The sequence below is a fragment of the Chiloscyllium plagiosum genome, chromosome 21 (assembly GCF_004010195.1).
Source record: "Chiloscyllium plagiosum isolate BGI_BamShark_2017 chromosome 21, ASM401019v2, whole genome shotgun sequence".
Taxonomy (NCBI): Eukaryota; Metazoa; Chordata; class Chondrichthyes; order Orectolobiformes; family Hemiscylliidae; genus Chiloscyllium; species Chiloscyllium plagiosum.
Genome location: NC_057730.1, coordinates 54,670,508 through 54,690,976, shown reverse-complemented (window position 1 = coordinate 54,690,976; position 20,469 = coordinate 54,670,508). Strand labels below are relative to the sequence as shown.

Here is a 20,469-nt window from a genome sequence, read left to right as displayed (position 1 = left end):
TTTCCTGCTTCTCGGATGCTGCCTGACCTGCTGTGCTTTTCCAGCACCACTCTGATCTAAACTCTGGTTTCCAGCATCTGCAGTCCTCGCTTTTGCCCAACTGGAGAAATAGCCACCAGTGTTGGAATGGTTAAAATTGGGAATGCAAAGTGGACAGAATTAGAGGAACAGTGATATAATGGGCCATTATGGGGCTAGAGGCGTTTTAGTGATGGAGAGGGGTGAGGAAATGGAGGAAAGATTTTGTCAGGTGATGTGTAGTTAGGGGTAAAACGCGGTTGTGTTGAATTAAACTGGAGAACACTTTCAGAGAGCCAGCAAAGGCAAGTGTACTGCATTGCTTCTTGTATAGGATCTAATTTTCCTGGGAACAGGAATTCCATTAGGTTTCCCTCCTAAGCCAATATCCTCCGGAGTTTCTACTGTCATTCTGGTTCACAGATTTGGCACATGACTTCACAAAGAGGATGCAATTCTGTCGCCCTGCATCAATCCCACTACCTCTCACATGCTTAGCGAGCGCTCTGCCATTTGAGCTAATTCCCCCACAAGCGGTGCTTTCACTCAAAAGATAAATCTTACCAAGCATGTATGTGAGCTTTAGGATTTAAACTGCATGATCATGAGTTGAGGCTTGGATTTTGTTCTTTAGATATGAAAATGGTTCTGCATATTATCATGAAGATGATCGGGAAGGTCTCCTGAAAGTCTGCAAACTCATTATCCACTCAAACTATGAAGACTACGCAACAGAAGGTTTTAACGTCCTGCATAACAAGCCCCCTGTCCTCTATATTAGTGCTGCCTGTAGAACAGGTCTGGGCCAGTATATCTGTAACCAGGTAAAATACTTCACTTTACCTAATGCAGGATATGCAAATGAAATCTGAAATAGGATTAATTGCAAATCATTGGTTTTGGTTAGTATGTAACCAGCATATCAGAAGTAAATAGAGCTACAACTAGATTCAAGAGGGACTTATTCTGTTTTTGCCACCTATTATTTCGAATAATGTTTATATTTCTAAGTTACTCTTCAGTATGGTTGCTGAATATGTCCTAGCATTCTGTTCGATTGAATTGTTAAAAATGGAAGCATGAGAAATGGGGAACAGAAAAATTGCATCAACACCACAAATGTAAAAGTTTCAAATTGAAGGAAAACTTTGTGCAAGGGTATAAGTCTTATGAAGTAGTGATATCAAATACTTTGTAAATAAATTATACTAAATTTCAATATTAAACTATAAAATAAATTGCAAGATTGACAACTTTAGTAGACCTTGTTTGTATTTGTGCATGCTTTCAGAAGGATTATAAATTTATTTAGAATCCATTATCTGGCCTTTGTTTAAATTTGACCTACAACATCTGAAGCAATCTTTGATCATTCATTTTTGTGGATGAGAGAGATGCTGGTTTATTGACCATCCATAATTATCCTGAGAATATGGTGACAAGGCATCTTTTTATATTTGAATGGTTTGTTCAGACGTATATCATATTTGACAGAAATTGAAGTAAATTTTAAATTACACTTCATTGCTATTAAACGCTGTTGCAGAAATTTAAAAGTGCAGCATCTTGTAAAAATGACAGGAAACAGTGTTTACTTTTATTCTGATGTTACTTTAAGGTATTGAAATTGCTTTAAACACCTTATGACTGTATAATTTCAGTCATGCACATTGACATCATTGTAGCTAGAAGTGAAAGCTATTTCAACAGCACAACATTACAACATTAAAATTATTTGCAGCTCCAAATTTATTTGTAAAAGGATTTTTAAAAAAATTCGCTTATTGGATGAGTGTCATTAGCTAAAGAGTCAAATTAAGTCTAGTTAATCATATTGTTGTGAATGTGGATTTGCATATAATCCAGACCAGGTAAGGATGGAAAATTTCCTTCCCTGATGGACTCAGTGAACCAGATGGGTTTTTGGAATGTATTTTATCCCAGACTTGAATTGAATTTACATTTTGTCATCTGCCTTGGTGGGATTTGAACCCACGTTGTTATTACATTTGCATAGATCTCTGGATTATTAGTTCACTGCTGTTATCACAACATCACTACCTCTCCTTAATGTATGGCAAGTGTATTGCTTTCAAGAAAATAAGGGCATACATTATACTGAAATTAAATTGTACGAATTTTTCTCAATTGTAGCTTGGTCTTCCGATCTCCTGTATGTGCAGTGTGCCTTGTAACACTATGTTTGGATCTCAACATCAAATGGTAAGTTCTTGATTTATTATATAGGCAAGTGGTGGAGGAATGGAAATTTACACAGTTAAACTTTGCAACAAAAACTGTTTGGGTTATGTTTTCGATCCTGACCCACTTGCAGTACTGTTTCACCGTGATATGATTTATCCTTGTATAACTCCTGTCTGTAATTCAATTACTGATACCAAAGCTCTTTTAGACACATGGGTGGTATGGTGGCTCAGTGGTTAGCGCCAGGGACCCAGGTTCAATTCCGGTCTCTAATGACTGTCTGTATGGAGTTTCCATTTTCTCCCCATGTCTGCTTGGGTTTCCTCCCACAATCTAAAGGTGTGCAGGTTAGGTGGATCAGCCATGCTAAATTGCCCATAGTGTCCAGGGATGTGCAGGTTAGGCAGATTAGCCATGGGAAACGCAGAGTTACAGGGTAGGGTGAAGGAGTGAGTCTGGGTGGGATGCTGTTTGGAGGGTTGGTGTGGACTTGATGCTCCGAATGGCCTGCTTCCATACTGTAGGTATTCAGTGATTCTACAAACTATATTCTACATTCTTCACGCTTCTAAACTGGAGTTTTCCCTGTTTTAATGATTTGTATTTTACTGCTTTGACAGGATGTTGCCCTACTCGAAAGGCTTATTAAAGATGATATCGAATGTGGAAAACTTCCTGTGTTACTTGTGGCTAATGCAGGTATGTGTAGTGAAGTGGAGATAAAACAGTTTTAAATGTGTTTGCACTTGAAAGTTTCAATACTCACAGTTTCATGTATCCACGTAAATAATCATTACTTAAAGGGCACCAGTCAGATTGAACAATTTTTTAAAAAGAACATCTGCCATAGTGATGGTGACAACTGATCTCATAAACCACACCACCTCTTCCCCTCCCCACCCCCGCCCAATCCCTGAATTTCCTTTCTCAGTTACAAACCATTCCTTTAATTCTCTTTTCTCAAATTCATGGAGTTCCTGGATTTCTTTGTCACGAAGATTGAGACCATTCGTTAGTTGTCTGGTTGCTGTGCCCACCACTACTCTCCCTCCATCCCCACCCAACCTAGCTGAGATTCTGCAACTTTCCTTGTAATTTCTCTCACTGCCCTTTATCTGTTGGAACTCCTCTTCAACATGATATGATCCCACAAGTGTGGAGCTTTCGCTACTACATTCATGGTGGCCATCCGGTTCCATTTCCATCCTACCTTTCTTGACCTCTCCACTACCTCTATAGCAACTTGCTTGTCCAACATCCTATCTTAGCTGAAACTCAATTTCCTCCCATTAAATATTGGAAAAAAAATCAAAGCCTTCGTTATCTTTCCCGCTGTTAATCCAATGTTTTCCATTAATTCGGGCATCTGATCCGCCAACTGTTCTACATAAAACTACAATGTTTGCAACGTTGATGACTTATTTGATCACATATTGTCTCTATTGCAAAGACTACTTATTTCTTCTGTAACATCACCTGCTCTATCCCTACTTAATGCCATCTACTGCTGAAACCTTTACCCTTTCCTTTGTCACTTCCAAGAATTCAGAATTCCTCCCACCCTTCATGTTCCACCGATATCGGTTCATCAAAGACTCTACTTCCTGCGTTAAAAATTGTTCATCCGTCACTCTTATCCTTACTGTCTACATTGGCTCCCAGTCTCTCTTAAATGACTCAAGTTAAAATTTTCTTCTGTTGTTCAAGTCCCTTACTGATATTACCTTTCCCTATTTCCTGCAGCCCCCTTTAAACATTTAATCCCTGTAACTTGGATGTCTTGTGCAACTGGGTAAAAACTCGGATGCTGCCTGACCTGCTGTGCTTTTCCAGCACCACCTTAATCTGTCTTGTGCAACCGCTGTACCTTCACCCCAGTATTAGCAGCAATGCCTCTGGCTACCAATGTCCTATATTTTAAAATAGCCTCCTGCAAACTCCACCCCTCTCTTCTTCCCTGCCTCCCACTTCAAAACCACGCTTACAAGACCATAAAACATATGTACATTAACTCTTCTGTCTGATATTTGCTCTCTCAATATTTACTTCTTTAACCCAGCTTCCTTTTTGTCTGACTAATTTCCCTGTGGTGTATTGAGGTGGTTTTCAATGCTATAAGTGCAAACCATTGTTGACTACTGACACATGTTGATCCCTAATTGCCTTTGAGAAGGTGGTGTTATGGAGGTGTAGGCTACTTGGCCCCTCCAGCCTGCTCTGCCCTTTAATAAGATCGTGGCTGATCTGATCGTGTATGTCCAATCTGTTTGCTTGCCTACACCCTTTAATCTTTGGCTCCCTTGTTAGTCAAAAATCTATTCATCTCTAGTTTTAAAGTACTCAATGACCCTGCTTCCAGCTTGTTGAACTGCTGCAGTCCATGGGGTACATGCGCAGTGCTTTTTGAAAGGTGGTTCCTACTCGCCTCAGGAATTTTCTAAACAATCTCTGCAATTTTGATGTCAACAGAGTTACCAACTGAAGAATCCATACAGAATGCCCATGTTTAAGAGCAGTCTTCACCAACATATGAGCATGCTTGAACAAGAAGGCTTTGTAAGATATTAAAGTCACCGTTGTCCCCTGAGATTCATGCTATGCAAACTGCTAATGGGATGGCCAGAAGTGATGTTTGGCCTGAGTTATTCAAAATAAATCTCCTGGACGTAAAACCTTTTTTTAAAAACTTTATTTTAGGCACACCAGGCGCAGGACATACAGATAAACTTGCCCGGTTAAAGGAACTGTGCAATCAGTACAAGATGTGGTTACATGTTGAAGGGTAAGAATGAACACTTTGATCAAGTTAATGGCTACATTTGGTGATTAAATACAACTCTTTTGCTTCAAACTGTTCTTGTCCTATGAAAGTGCTACACCATGTCACTTCATTTATGTAGCAAGTTCCTTAATGGTTTAAAACAATTGGACCAAAGAAGTTGTTTGGTAATAGATGTGCCCAACTAAAATGAAAACTACATGCTATGATGAATTTTAATATTGTTCCCCATCACATTGATTCACTACTTGTCCATTTTTTCTTAAAGTGTGCACTCAAAAGTGAGCAAAATATAGCAATGTGAGTGTCACATTAGGATTTTGTTTATGCCCAGAAACTGAATCACAGGATCTAAAGGCATTGGACAAATGTCCTATTTGTAGCAATGTGATTTGATTCGATTTATTATTGTCACATGTATTTTGTTACACTATACAATGAAAAGTGTTGTATAGTGTCACAATTCTCCAGTGCCATCCTAAAATACAGAAGAATAAACCAAAGCATAGAATATAAAGGCAGAGGGATAAGTAAATAAAGAAAAAGTGTTCAACTTTACAGTCCTTCTTGTTAAGTGCTCCACCATGGGCCTGGTTGTCAGGTGTGAGTCCTTTCACCTCGCTGCTGTCGCTGGAACAAAACTCTTTGGCCTACTCCAATGCCCTCGCTCCTCTGGAATTCTCACTGGACCTCACTAATGCAGATGCCGCCTAGTACCACATTGGCCCAAACTCAACTCCGCCACACCAATGCAGCCCGTGCTGATGCCGCAGGGCCCAAACTCTCCTCCGCTGCCGCCTCTGTGAATCAGCGAAAGTTGGAGGTTGATTCCAGAATCTCTGTTGATCTCTGACGACCTGGAGTTATATCACTACAACATTTCTGAGTTAGGCAGAGAAGCAGACTACTCTGCACATAAGCAGAGGAGGTTTGTATTCGAATAAGTGCAAAATACTGCAGATGCTCAAAATCAGAAACAAATGGTGTAGAAACTCAGCAGGTCTGGCATCCATGAGGAGAGAAAAACAGTTAACATTACGTGTCCAAAATGACCTTTCCTCAGCAGTTCTGAAAGAAGTTATACTGGACTTGAAATGTTAACTTTGTTTTTCTCTCCGTAGATGCTGCCAGACATGCTGAGCTCCTTCAGGGTTCTTGTGGTTTTGTGTTCTATTAAGTGTCCTTTTCTAAAATACAAGATATTTTTACTGATGTCCTGGTGTATTACTAAAATTAGATTTATTTTTCTGTTACAGTGTTAATTTGGCCACGTTGACACTTGGTTATGTTTCCTCATCTGTACTGGTTAGTACTTTTTTTTGGTTTTCATGGAGTACTTTGACCAATTGTATTTTTATAGTTTCTATGATCCCTGAATGCACATGAAATTTCATTTACTTTAAATTGAATGAGGTTAGAATGCCTTATGGTGCTGGTTCTAAGACCTTTGGGCTATGGTCAATAACTTAATTCAGAAATCATGAGAAAAGAAACCTTATTTTTAAACTTGTGAATAGGTCTTTAATTTTTGACTTTACCTTTATATGACTGTCATTACAATTTAATAACTAAGGCCATTGAAGACCATAATAGGGTATGTATAACACAGGTGTTTAACTCGCTCATGTTTATAGGCTGCAACAAAATGTGACAGCATGACCTTAACCTTAGGACCCTGGTTAGGTCTCCCAGCTGTTCCTGCAGTGACACTATACAGACATGAGGATCCTTCACTGGTAAGTGATGTATTGCTTCATAACAAATACACAAAGGAACTAAACATTTATGTACATGTGTATGTTTTAATTCCATATTTGTTAACCTTAAAGGATTGGCCTGAATTAATTTGCAATATTTAAGTGCAAATCCTTCCTATCAGAAAGATGTTGTGAAACTTGAAGGGTTCAGAAAAGGTTTACGAGGATGTTGCCAGAGTTGGAGGATTTGAGCTACAGGGAGAGGCTGAATAGGTTGGGGCTGTTTCCCTGGAGCATCGGAGGCTGAAAGGTTTACAAAATTATGAGGGGCATGGATAGGATAAGTAGACAAAGTCTATTCCCTGGTGTGGGTGAGTCCAGAACTAGAGGGCGTAGGTTTTAGGGTGAGGGGGGGAAAAATATGAAAGAGACTGAATGGGCAACTATTTCACACAGAAGGTGGTGTGTGTGTATGGAGTGAGCTGCCAGAGGAAGTGGTGGAGGCTGGTACAATTGCAACATTTAAAAGGCATCAGGATGGGTATATGAATAGGAAGGGAGGGATATGGGCCAGGTGCTGGCAGGTGGGACGAGTTTGGGTTGACATCTGGTCGGCATGGATGGGTTGGACAGAAGGGTTTGTTTCCATGCTCTACATCTCTATACTCTATAAGTATAAATAACAGTCACCTTTGCACAAAATATTTGATTCAAATAATCAAATCATTATGAACCTATATATACAAAAGGTATATCTGTACTCCAAACCTAAAAGCAAGATGTTTAAATTCTGTGTGTGTGCTTAAAAAGATTTTTATTGAGCTCCACTTGTGGTACACTCAAATAATTATTTTAGTCTCTAGCTGCGGGCCTCACTACAAGTCAGCCCGTTGAGAAACTTCGAGCTCTGCCCCTCTGGCTCTCTCTGCAATATCTAGGACATGACGGGATAGTGAACAGAATTAAGTATGCTTCTCAATTGGTAAGTATCTGTTTATTGTTCTATCTTTAACTTGGTAATTATTCATTTTTTTTCCAATAATGATTAATGTGTTCAGGTTTATGGTTATGAGTACTGATCATGTTTATTGCATCAGCTAATTCCATCCATAGAATTTTGCCTTATGGGCAGCATACTGAGAGTCCATAGGCTATTTAACTTGATTTGTGTTTCCAGTCAGTTAGCCAGGCCGATGTCAGGGGTAGTTGTGTGAAAAACCTTAAATCTCCATTAACCTCGATGAATGTTTAGGTGTGGCAGCATTTACCAGAATGAAAATAATGCCAATGTTCAAATAAGCCTTGAAGCAGGAAAAAAGAGAATGAATTTGGGAAAAATATTTTGTATTCTATAGATTTGAATGAGTCAAAGTGCTCTCAGTCCCAGAGTTAGTTGGGAATTTTTAAGTCATGCACTTTACTGGCAGAGGAAGTTGATGTTATTTTCCATGAGATAATAAATGATCTAGGCAAGAAAAGCTGCACATTCCCCACAACTTGTTTTGATTTCCACAAACAAAACTTTGGTGATTTTGTCCACTTATCTGAAAGGTTTTCCAAAAATTTATCCTCCTTGTTTTTTTATCCCCCCCAAAATCTGATTTCATTTTCCTTTCACAAACTAAAACTTGTTTGTGGTGAGCAATTTTTTGTGTTCTCCATAATTGCTACAACAGCCGCATACAATTACACAGGGTGTTTGATATCAACTAAAATTTCAGGGGGATCACTACATGAGCCAAAGACTCTGGTATCTGAACTGGTGACCAAACGTTGAAAGAGATAGGATTCCAGTAGACGACAGATGTGGAGAACTCGAGGCTGCATGAGATAGAGAAGAGTAGGAGGGAGAATATGCCGCTAACACTGTTGCAGAGGATATCATTTTGGATTTTTGTGACAGCTATTTCAGATACCAGTGGGGTGAAATGAAGATGAGTGCATCAAAACGTGTGTGGGGAAACTGAAGGGCTGGATAAGGTGACAAGAGTTAGGGATCCTCTGCCATTTTCGCCACCTACATTCAGGCCCCACCACAAGAAATATATTTCCTTCCCCTCCCCTATCCACATTCTGTAAAGATCATTCCCTCCATGAATCTCTGGTCAGGTCTACACGCCCCACCAACCCACCATCCCCTCATGGCACCTTTCCCTGCCACTGCAGGAATTGCAAAACCTGCACCCACACCTCCCCCCTCACCTCCATCCAAGACACCAAAGGAGCCTTCTACATCCATCAGAATTTTACCTGCACTTCCACGCATCATTTACTGTATCTGTTGCTCCGGATGCAGTCTCCTTGACACTGAGGAGACAGGATACCTACGTGCAGAGCGCTTCAGAGAACATCTCTGGGATGCCCACGCCAACCAACCCTACCGTCCTGTGGCTGAACACTTCAAATTCTCCTCCCACTCCGCCAAGGACATGCAGGTCCTGGGCCGCCTCCATCGCCACACCCTCACCACCTGATGCCTCGAGGAAGAATGCCTCATCTTTTACCTTGGGATCCTCCAACCACATGGCATAATTGTGGATTTCACTAGTTTCTTCAATTCCTCTTGCCCCACCTTATCCCAATTTCAATCTTTCAACTCAGCACCACCTACATGAACTGTCCTACCTGTTCATCTTCCTTCCCACCTATCCACTCCACCCTCTTTACCGACCTGTCACCATTACCCCCACCTCCATCTACCTATCGCACTCTCAGCTATCTTCCTCCCTGCCCCACCCCCTCCCATTTATCTCTCCACCCCCTTGGCTCACAAACTTCATTCCTGCTGGAGGGCTCTTGTCTGAAATGTCGACTCTCCTGCTCCTCAGATGTTACTAGACCTGCTGTGCTTTTCCAGCACCAGACACTCGACTCTGATTTCCAGCATCTGCTGTCCTCACTTCCTCCCCAGAATTAGGGATGGGTGAGGCCACATAAGGATTTAAGTTTGTGGATGAACATTTTAAACTTTTGGCACAAGGGGGAGCTGGTAGCTAAAACTGTGCCTGCAAGTGGATCATCAAATCAATGCAGTACAGAAGTGTCCCTTTGGCACATTGAGTCTGTACCGCTGAAAATATACCAATCCCTACACTAGTTCCATGTTATTTACCTTGACAGCCCTCTCAGGTGGTGCATTTCAGACTCCGGGGAGAAACTTTCTCAAATCCCCTCTAAACGTCCTGCCTTTCACTTTAAAGCTATGCTCCCTTGGTTTTGATCCTTCCACAGAGGGAAACAGCTGCATTCACCCTGTCCAAGTCCCTTATAATCTTATACACCTCTATCAGGCACCCACCCCCCCCAACCTTCTCAGCTCGAAAGAAAAGAACCCAACTTTCTCCAGCCTCTCTCCATAGTGAGGCTGCTCCATCCCAGGCAACACACTGCTGAATTACCTTTGAAATTCCCTCCATTGCAATCACATCCTTCCGAAAGTGTGGCGACCAGAACTGACGTGGGCATTTGGGTTACATTGATAAAGTAGATGTTAGGAGAGATATTGACTATCTTAAACAACCCCATCCTCTATTTGAGACTGTCACTTAAGACCCTGTGACAGGATACGGTGTACTTGTGGGCACAGCAAAGTCAGAATGGAATGTCCACAAATCCACCTTCTGGAAAGGGAGTCATTACAGGGACTCAGCTACTTAATACTTCACTGGAATCCTCTCACCTGCCTATGAGTTTAAGCTTATTTAATCTTTTCCCATCACACCTTTCCCTAGTTTGTTGCCACTCCCAAAACCTGTTCACAGTTTGAAAAGTGCTTCCGATGCACAATGTGTGACTCTTAAAATATGAGACTACAAGCTTGCAGGCTGCTGCATGTTCCGGTTTCTCTGGGCCAACCTGTTTTACAGGATTTTTGCTTCTATAGTGATTCTTGACAAACATTGTAAAAGCATTGACGTGAATCAAGTATTGAAAACAATTTTATTACTGTTGATTGCAATGCCATACTTCACCGGGCCTCAGCTCAGTTGGTAGGATTTCTGGATTACTAGGCAGAGCAATGTCAACAGCATGGGTTCAGTTCCTGGCTGAGGTTACCTTGAAGGACTCTCCTCCTCAACCTCTCCCCTCATGGTGACCCTAAGGTTAACCTGTGCCTAGTTGCCTTTGGAGCAGCCCTATGGTCCGGTAGGACTGTGGTTTTTTTTTTAACCAGTCTTCATACGAAATAATCTGCGCCAGTGTTTGTAGAGTATCCATCTGCATCAATGGTCTTCATTATCTTGGCTCCTTTCATAGAGCTTCTGCATTTCATCTCAGCAATGCTCAGGCAATTTGTGTTATTTTTGTTTTGCTGTTGTGATGCTGGCTGCTGGACTCATGCTGTTTTTTGCTGAGGCTACAGTGGGGCCCCATTTCATGCATCTGTTTGGACTGTGAAGATTAAGCAGCATGGCCATGATTATATATATATTATGGTGTTCATAGTAGGAAAACACAGCCTGTCCTACACAGTAGCGGCAGAGTCCTCGAATATTTTTAAGGCAGAGATAAATTTTTGTTAACTTTTCACTTGCTTTATCATGGATAAGTGAGAATGTGGCTTAAATCAGAAGGGCCGTGATCTTATGAAATGGCTGAGCAGGCTTGAAGTGCTCGGTGCGGTCCTCCTGTTCGTTGTTTGTATCTTCGTATGTAACAATTGTTTCGTGTACTTTTCAGAGCCAAAGATTGCTGGAAAATTTAAGAAAACTAAGTTCTATCAGAACGTCGGTATGTATTTGGCTTGTATCTTTATGGCATTTGTAGGCTTAAGTAGAATAATGGTGATTACTAAAATCATTGTTTGTGTTCTAATGTTGCATTACTATTAGAACATTCCAAGAAGAATTTTATTTTTCACAATTTTAGGTGATTTTGTTAATTGGGATTTGTTTCAATTGTTAAAGTTGAACATAGAACAGTACAGGATATGTCTATTGGCCACCTATGTCTGTGCTAATCATGATGCCATTCTAACCTAATCCCAACTGCCTGCATGGTCCATATCCCTTTATTCCCTGTCTGTCTAAATACCTCTTAAACTTTGCTAATGTATCTGCTTCTTTACCATCTCCCCTCGCAGTTCAAATCAGACACCAGCCACTCTCTGCATAAAAAAACTTGCCTCTCACATCTCCTTTAAACTCTTTCCCCCTCACCTCAAACCTTTCCTGCCTAATATTTTACATTTCAATCCTGGGAAAAAGACTCCCAACTATCCACCCTATCCCCAACTTATGAACTTTTATCAGGTCACCCCTCAGCCTGATGGTCTAGCAAAAGCAATCCAAGTTTGTCCAATCTCTCCTTATAACTAATACATTCCAATCCAAGCAACATCCTGGTAAACCTCTTTTGTACCCTCTCCAAAGCCTCTACATCTTTCCTATAGTGCGGTGACCAGAACTCTGCACTGTACTCTAAATGTGGCCTAATTAAATTTTTCATAGACTTGCCACTTTTTATACTCAATGCCTTGATTGATGAAGGCAAGCATACTGTACACCTTCTTTACCACCTTATCCACTTGTATTGTTGCTTTCAGGGAGCTATGGACTTGCACACCAAGATCCCTCTGTATATCAGTGCTCCTAAAGGTTACTGTATTTTGCATTTGACTTCCCAAAATGCATTACCTCACACTTGTCTGGGTTAAACACCATCTGCCATTTCTCTACAACCTTCCTCACTGTCCAGAGCTCCACCATTTGTTGTGTTGTCTGCAAATGTACTGAACAGATTACCTACACTTTTACCCACAACATATATATATGCATTCTGATCTTTTCAAAACACCACTGGTCAAATACCTTCAGTCAGAAAAACATTCCTGAACAGTCTTCTGTAGCCACGCCAATTTTGCATCTAATTTATAAACTCACTATGGATCCCATGTGACTTAATCTTCTGGACCTGCCTATCATGAAGAGCGTTGTCAAATGTTTTAGTAAAGTTCATGTGGACAACTGCCCTACCCTCATCAATCATCTTGGTCACTTCCTCAAAAGAATCAAATTTGTGAGGAAAAGACCTTCCTGCACGAAGCCATGCTGACTAGCCCTAATAAGTCCATTATTTTCCAAATGTGAGTATTTCTGTCCCTAAGAATATTCTCTGATAATTTTTCTATCACTCATGTAAGGCTATCCACCCTGTAATTTCCTCGATTATCCCTGTTGCTCTTCTTAAATGGAGAAATGACACAGGCTATTTTCTGGTCTTCTGGGATCCCACCTGTGACTAAAGAGGATACAAAGATCTCTGTCAAGGCCATAACAAGGCCTCCCTCGGTATTCTGGGATAGATCCCATCAGGCCCTGGGGACCTACCTATTTTAATAGTTTTCCATACAATCTCTGCCTGCATGTGTTAATTCCCTCCTTCGCACATGAGCAGCCCTACCCTTTATCCTTGAGTGGACCTTTACACTTCTGCCTTGGGAATCTCCTTATTCCTATTGGCCAAAGATATGGCCTCTTTTAGCCCTCATAATTCCTTGTTTATAAAATATATTTAGTTTTAAAATAATATGCTGGATTTTGTGTGGAAATAGTACTTTTGGTTTAAGAAAGCTACTCTCTCATTTGTTTTTGTAAGTTGGAGTGTATTGTTCCAAATAGTAGTGTACACTCTGATGGCCGGAGAGAGGGTGTTCTCTTTAAATATAGTCTTTTTCAATTTTGTCTTTGCAATGCAATGTTTCTCAAGTCTAATTTCATTGATTGTAATTTGAAATGTTTATTAATATTAGTTATTTTAATGAAAATTAAATGAATAAATGATTTTTCAAAAACTCATTTGCTCAGTAATGTATTAATGAAAACTTTTTTTCCAGTAGCTTTTTAGTGATCTGTTAATTCTGTTACATATAATCCTTCCTATCTATGAACAATGTAGGCACTAACTCAGAAGGAAAGTTACTATATTACTGCAGTGTGTGCAAGGATATTTATGGTCACGAGCACATCATTGCTGTATGTTTTAAATGTTTTGAAATCATAGTGCATAAGCAGCATACTTTCATTGTTTTGCTGGTTTGAGATTTGTGGATGTGGTTCTAAGCTCCTGCCATAACTTTGGCTTTCTGCTATTTGGAAGCTGGAATATATCTTCGTAGCTTATTTAAAACAAACTTTTTTAGACATTTCTTGTCAAATTTGAAAATGAATCTGACATTATTTGCCAGCCTCTTTTTTTTTAAGAACTTGAGGATTGTAACGCTGAACTTTTATTTATTTCTTTCTTTCTTTCTTTAATTTTCTAATTCATGCCTAAGATTTTGTACTAAGGTAACTTGTACCTAGCTTTATAAGGACTGTAATGCTGACCTTTTAAATTTATTTCTTAATTTTTTAATTAATACATTTAATTAATTTTGTACCGAGGTATCTTTGTACCTAAGATTACGCCAGAAATGATGACTTTGTACACTTTTGCTGTACTCATATATTGAGTACATGACAATAAACCTAATTCTAATTTTTTGTCTGCGTAAACTGTAATTATTCCCTTAAAATGATAAATGCACGTTTTAATATCCAGTTTTAATTATTTGAAACAAGGTGAATAAACAACTTTATCTGATATCTCTGGATTCTTTTCTACATATCAACTGCAACAACGTACTTTAAAATTGTAGAGCATCCTCAAAGAAATTACAAGCATTTTCTGATCACAATCGATTCTGAATCAATGAAGATATTGGGAAGAGTAACCAAAAGCTTTGATCAAAAGAGAAAGTGAAAAAGAGGGTTTTAAAAAAAAGAGATGGGGTGACTGTTAATGAGTAGGGAATGCACAACAATCTGGAGTTGGGCACAGAGGGTTTACAGGCTAGAGAAAGTTACTGAAGAGGGGAGAGGCAAGGCCTTAAGGAAATATGGACATAGAGGTTAGCACTTTACATTATGATTTGGAGGTGCTGGTGTTGGACTGGGGTGTACAAAGTTTAAAAATGCTGTCACAGAGCAGCATGATCAGAGGACTGGGGCTGATTTGGCCAGATATTGCACCAGGCAATGGAGTCTGGTTTAAGGAAAATAATAACTTTTATTTTGAGAAAGATGATGTAGTTGGCTTTGGTGAAAACACATCCACATTTTTCAAAATTTGTTCTAATTATTTGGCAGTTGGTGAGCAATTTTTAAAAATGATCTTTAATTATGAACTTTGTAATAAGACTGATCTTACTGAATCCTTTCAGGAGGTAATCACCAAACCCAAGGAGTTGACATTTACTGGGAAGTCTGTAGGGAATATCTTGGGGAATATTCTTTTGGCAATTGTAGGTGGGATAACGTGATGCTTGCTAATCTATTCATTGCTAACTTGCATCTGTTTCTTTTGAAACTTTAATTTATATTTTGCTTCAATCTGTGTGCAAGCTAAAGAAGTTACATGATCCATTCAATGTCCAATTTTCTCACTTAAAGCTCTAATTCAGTATGCTTCCAACTACGAGCATGTTGCCAGTTTAATATAGTTAAACAGCCTAATATTTAATTATTGTAACTAAATTTAATAGATAACAGAAGCAAATTCTGAAATAAAAACAAAACGCTGAAGATACTCAGCAGGTCTGGTTTCATATGTGAGGAGAGAAACGAAGTTAAAAGTTGGGTAAAACATGACTGTGCTTCAGAATATTAGTATGAATATGGCAAGAGGGCTGTTCGGTTGGAATCTGTTGCTATGTGTTAGTGACAATGATGAGGCAAAGACAGCCATCAGTTGATTGTCAGGACAATAGCAAATTGACAAAAATCAAAGAAGTCCCTAGCTCCACTTTGTAGATTAACAGCATTGGAAAACAGGGCAGCCCAGTAGGTTTATCACTGGCCGTTTGGTTCAAAACATACAAGATTGAACGATCGAAGTATCCTTTGCGTGTGGGATGAGTTTGGATGACTTAATATTAAATTGAGTGAATATTAGTCTAATTCAGAATTAGCTGGTAGTCTCACCAGAAGGCTATAGCAGGCACTATAGCAGTGGAAAAGAAATGTCACACTGGTGGTGTAGGATTGCATCACTGACGTTGGGGCTGAGGCATGTTTGGATACAGTGGATAGCATTTCATTCTGATATCAGATCTGGGAGTACTTGCCATTTTATTCCCAAAGACTAACATCCCTCGCCTTGATGAGTGTAAAAGCATTAGGAAATTTCAAAGTAATCTGGAGCTGATTTCATTCTTCTTTGTTATCATATTTACATTATTTTTTTCTTGTCATTTCTTGACCACCTATCTGTTAAGGCTTAGTAAGACATTGCAGCCTGTATATCCATGTGGAATTTGGAAACCTGATTAACCACTAAGGAAAAAATGTCTGAGGTTACTGTACCTACCATGTTGCCGGATACTTACAAGCTTAGTGTTTTACTTGTTTTTATTAACATTTTACAAAAGAAATATCGTTGCAATACATTTAAGTGTCCCCACAGCCCTGTAATTAACTTTGCTGCTGCTGCTTTGTGATTTCTTTGTTGGCTGATTGGGGTTTGGTAGCCCCACCTTTTGTTGTCCTTCCAGTATACAACTGCATTAAGTTTATATTGAAATTGTATAAGTGCTTTCTATACACACACAGAATTTGTTACAATCCCAGTACTTTATGTACAGTAATTTGCTAAACAACTTTCTAACCAATGGTATGAAATAATATTTTTGTGAGAGTAGCTATATGTTTATATACTCAACCTGAGCTACAAACCTTGCAAAAAGCTATGTAAGTGTTTGATTTTGCAATTTCACACAGAATAATATTTTCTCACTCTGTTAGAGAATTGTTTGGACTTTAAGTGGACCATGTGCAAATATTCCTCAGTGGCTTTTCTTTAGCGAACAAACAACACATGCCTCTGAATGCTTATTTCATGTCCTGTATCAATCAAATAAATCTATGTATGCTAGAATACTGCATGGGCGTGATGTAATGTGCATGTGATAGGATCTTCATTTTATTTGCTCCAGTAGTAAAAGGAAATGAGTTTGATAAAGATGAAAAAATCTTTAGTCATTGCATGATGATGAAAGGCCTTTGACATCCCAAAAAACATTGTGTGTTGTATTTAAACAATTTTTACTTGCTTACACATTTATCTGAATTGATAATACAGGTTTAAAAAAAACTACGAATACAATTAAAATCTTTTAAGTGCACTTAACCCTTTGCCTTTTTGGGGAAAAATTTGTAAAGTTAAATACTCTTGAGAAATGCTATATAATCTTCTAAACAAAAATGGGAATTGGAATTTGTGCAGAAAATTCATTTTTTAATTGCTTTGTAGCTTTCAGTGATCTGTACTCTGCATTTTGAAAATGTGTGCAAGCTAAAATATAATCAGAGTTAATAAACGTTTGGTCTGATGGCAAACTGTTAGAACTGTCTGCCACTGGTGTGATCAAGTCTACAGTAATTCACCTAAATGTGGATGCTGTTAAGAATCTGCAGGTCAGGTACGTCATTACTTTTTCAGTCAGGTATGTAACCACCTATTAAAGAGGATTTTTTTTACAGAATTCTGATGTTTTCTAACAGTTCCATTTTATTTGCAATTTCTATATTGGCTGCTGCTGAACATGTTTCTGTTCTATTGAATTCTTGAGCAAAACAGAATTAACTGCATCTATTTAAATGTCAGCTCTATTATAATTGCCAAATTATGGAATAGCTCACTGTATCGAGATAATGATGACATGCTGCAAGATCTTAAACTATGATAGAGCTGCCTCCAGAGTTTGTCGTATTTTTGGTAGTTGCCATTCCTTTAAATCCAAACACCATGCACATGTAATTTAAAAATTAACTCCTATGCGGAGCCTGTCCCAGTACAATGCAGAATGGCAAGTTAGATCAATCACAAGCTAGAGAAAGGAGTGATTCAAATTTAACACTGACTCAATTTGTATATGACTGACAGCTACCTTTAAAATGTGTGCACTGAGGAATTAAAATTTCAAGGATACCTAATAATTCTCCAGAATATTGTGAGCTGTATTTGTTCACACCGAAGATATTTGGAAGTCTGAGAAGTAACCAACAAATAGATGAATTAGACTCCTCAGTGGCAAAAAATCCCAGAAGAAACACTCTGCTAAGGATTAGCTTAGATGTGGCAATTTGAGGAATTTAGTGAAAGTGTAAATGGGTAGCTGTGCAACACCTTGTGACTGTGTAAGTTTTTGTGCATATTATGCAAAATAAATTTGTGTGATATTTTAAACTTAACTACGATATTTTAGCACTTTTAAATGTTAGAGTGAGAGCTAATGGAAGCATAGCAACAGTACAGTAAGCCAAAGCAATGGCCAGTGTGATAGCACTGAAGGGGGAACAAAGGAGATGCTTTTATAGAGAAGTGTCACCATCTTAAGGAATCCCCTGTCCAACTTGCTGAAACAGTCATCGTTGAAATGCAGCAAGACCTGGATAATATCTAGACGTGGGCTGATAGGCGTGAGGTAACATTTGCACCTCACACAGTGACCATCTTCAATAAGAGGGAATCCTAATAAAAGAATCTAAAGTACTTGGCTACAAGAGCAGATTAGAATTTAGGAATCCTGTGCTGTGTACTTCACCTCCTGACTCCCCAAGCCTGTCCACCTGGCAAGGCACAAGGTGGGAGTGTGATGGAATACTCCCCACTTGCCTGGATGGGTGCAGCTCCAACAACACTCAAGAAGCTTGACACCATCCAGGACAAAGCAGCCCACTTGATTGGCACCACACCCACAAGCAATCACTCACTCCATCAGTCATGTTCAGGAGCAGCGGTGTGCACTATCTACAAGGTGCACTACAGAAATTTATTAGTTTCCTTGGACAGCACCTTCCAAACTCATGACTACTACCACCTAGTAGGACAAGGACAACAGTAACAAAGGGAACATCATGACCTATAGGTTTCCCATCAAGCCAGTCACCATCCTGACTTAAAGATATTTTGCCATTTCTCTACTGTAGCTGAGTCAAAATTCTGGAATTCACCTCCAGACAACAATTGAATCGGCCTACAAATGATTAACTGCAGTAATCCAGAAAGATAGATCACTGCCATCTTGTTGAGGGCAACTGGGGTGGATAATTGATACCTGCATTCCATGAATGATAAACTTTGAGATCTAAGAATGGAATCCACAGTGGGCTCACAACTGCAAGTCTGGTCAGGCAAGGAGGGGATCATCATCTGCCCGGGATACTGGCTCACCTGTTATTACTGAGATATTGGCACTCCATTGACTCGGTCTATACTTCCCACTGCTTCAGGAAATTAACAAACATAATTATAGACCCCCTCCCACCCCAGTTCTATTCTCTTCCATCGGGTAGAAGATACTAAAGTTTCAAAGCACGTGACAACAGATTTAGGAACAATTTCTTCCCACTATTATCAGACATATGAACAATGCTCTCCTAAAATAGAATTGATTTTCTCTGCACCTTCTCTGTAGCTGTAACCCTATATTCTGCATTCTGAAGAACGTATGTAGGGTATGTTTTGTTTGGTTAGCATGCAAAACAATACTTTTCACTCTATCTCAGTAAATGTGACAATATTAAATCAAATCAAGAATCAGGCATTTAACTTAGCGCCAACACCTTGCAGGTCTGGAACTGACCAGAAAGTTCCTGTCATCCTCTGCCAGTAAGTCATTTGATCCTTTGTCTACCTGGCACTCAGGTTACCTGAGAACTCTTATCCTGCCTGTAAATGGCCTAGTGCTGGGAAACGAACATCCTGTCAAGTGGCATGAATTTTTGGGCACACTTGATAATCGCACCCAAATTGCAAGTAGGTAATTTGGAGGATCAGCCATGGAGAGAGGGAATGAAGGATGGTTGAAATTCTGGATTTTGGGGCACTTTTGAAACGTCATGGTTAAAGAAGAGTTTCCACAGTATTGGGTAAAGGAATTGAATATGAAAACAGGCAGAGAATTACTTAAAATGTTTATCAGGAAGGGAAGAGTATAAGGATGGAGAATATTGCAATGATGGGGCTTTGAAAAGCCCTGGAAGCAATTAAGCTGAGAGTTTTCACCGTATTGCACTGGGGGAAAGCAAGCCAGTGCAGATTTTTGAGGACGGGTGTGAAAAGCAAAGTTGACGATTAGTGCAGGCCAAGACTAATACAACTTAGATTCAGCAACTCGAGAGATTCTGTAGAATAATAGACTGAAAATGAAGCATAGTCCTGAAGTAACACTCGTTTGGTGAGGAGGTGAAGTAGTGAGGCAGTTTTGTGGAGCTGGAAATAAGTGATTGTGGTGATACGTAGAATGTGCGTTTGAAGCTCCTTCTTTGATCATTTTGGTCACAGGGATTTTGCGCTGTGATTTAGTCTGATTAACAAGAGAGGGAAATAAAGTTAGTTCTAAGATGTCAAAGGTGAAATGGATGCAAGAGATGAAAATGATAAATTTGATATTTAATACTGTGAAACTAATTCTCTTTTCAAAACAAAACTTAATAAAAAAAAATCTTATGTGCTGCCTCTCCTTTTGGTTTCATCTTTCTTTCCTAGACTTTTTTGACTTAATTTTTGCTTATTTTTAAAACATTTTCTTGCCAATTTTCTCTTCCTTTCCTTTCTTCAATAAAAATGCTTGCTCAGTGAGTAAACATTTTCAATTATACTTACTACCTGACTGACATCCAGTATCTGGTTATGATTACAAGGTTAGCTCTATTGTATGTTCTGCTTAGAGTGGTAAACATTAAAGACATTTATAGATAAGGGCTTTGCACATGTATGTTATGTTTC

General features: G+C 39.2%; 1 protein-coding gene across 4 annotated transcripts in view; it reads left to right on the top strand.

Moving 5' to 3' along the window:
• Window positions 1–20,469, top strand: part of pdxdc1 (pyridoxal-dependent decarboxylase domain containing 1) — a 63,650-nt gene that overhangs the window by 23,386 nt on the left and 19,795 nt on the right. For 2 of the 4 annotated variants that reach the window (XM_043712120.1, XM_043712119.1), the window contains exons 6-14: window positions 653–842; window positions 2,173–2,241; window positions 2,844–2,922; window positions 4,921–5,005; window positions 6,259–6,307; window positions 6,637–6,738; window positions 7,556–7,681; window positions 11,380–11,430; window positions 14,903–14,983. In XM_043712120.1, the coding sequence (XP_043568055.1) occupies window positions 653–842; window positions 2,173–2,241; window positions 2,844–2,922; window positions 4,921–5,005; window positions 6,259–6,307; window positions 6,637–6,738; window positions 7,556–7,681; window positions 11,380–11,430; window positions 14,903–14,983 (832 nt within the window). The remainder of the gene's footprint in view (window positions 1–652; window positions 843–2,172; window positions 2,242–2,843; window positions 2,923–4,920; window positions 5,006–6,258; window positions 6,308–6,636; window positions 6,739–7,555; window positions 7,682–11,379; window positions 11,431–14,902; window positions 14,984–20,469) is intronic. The other 2 variants (XM_043712122.1, XM_043712121.1) reach the window with 1 other exon arrangement.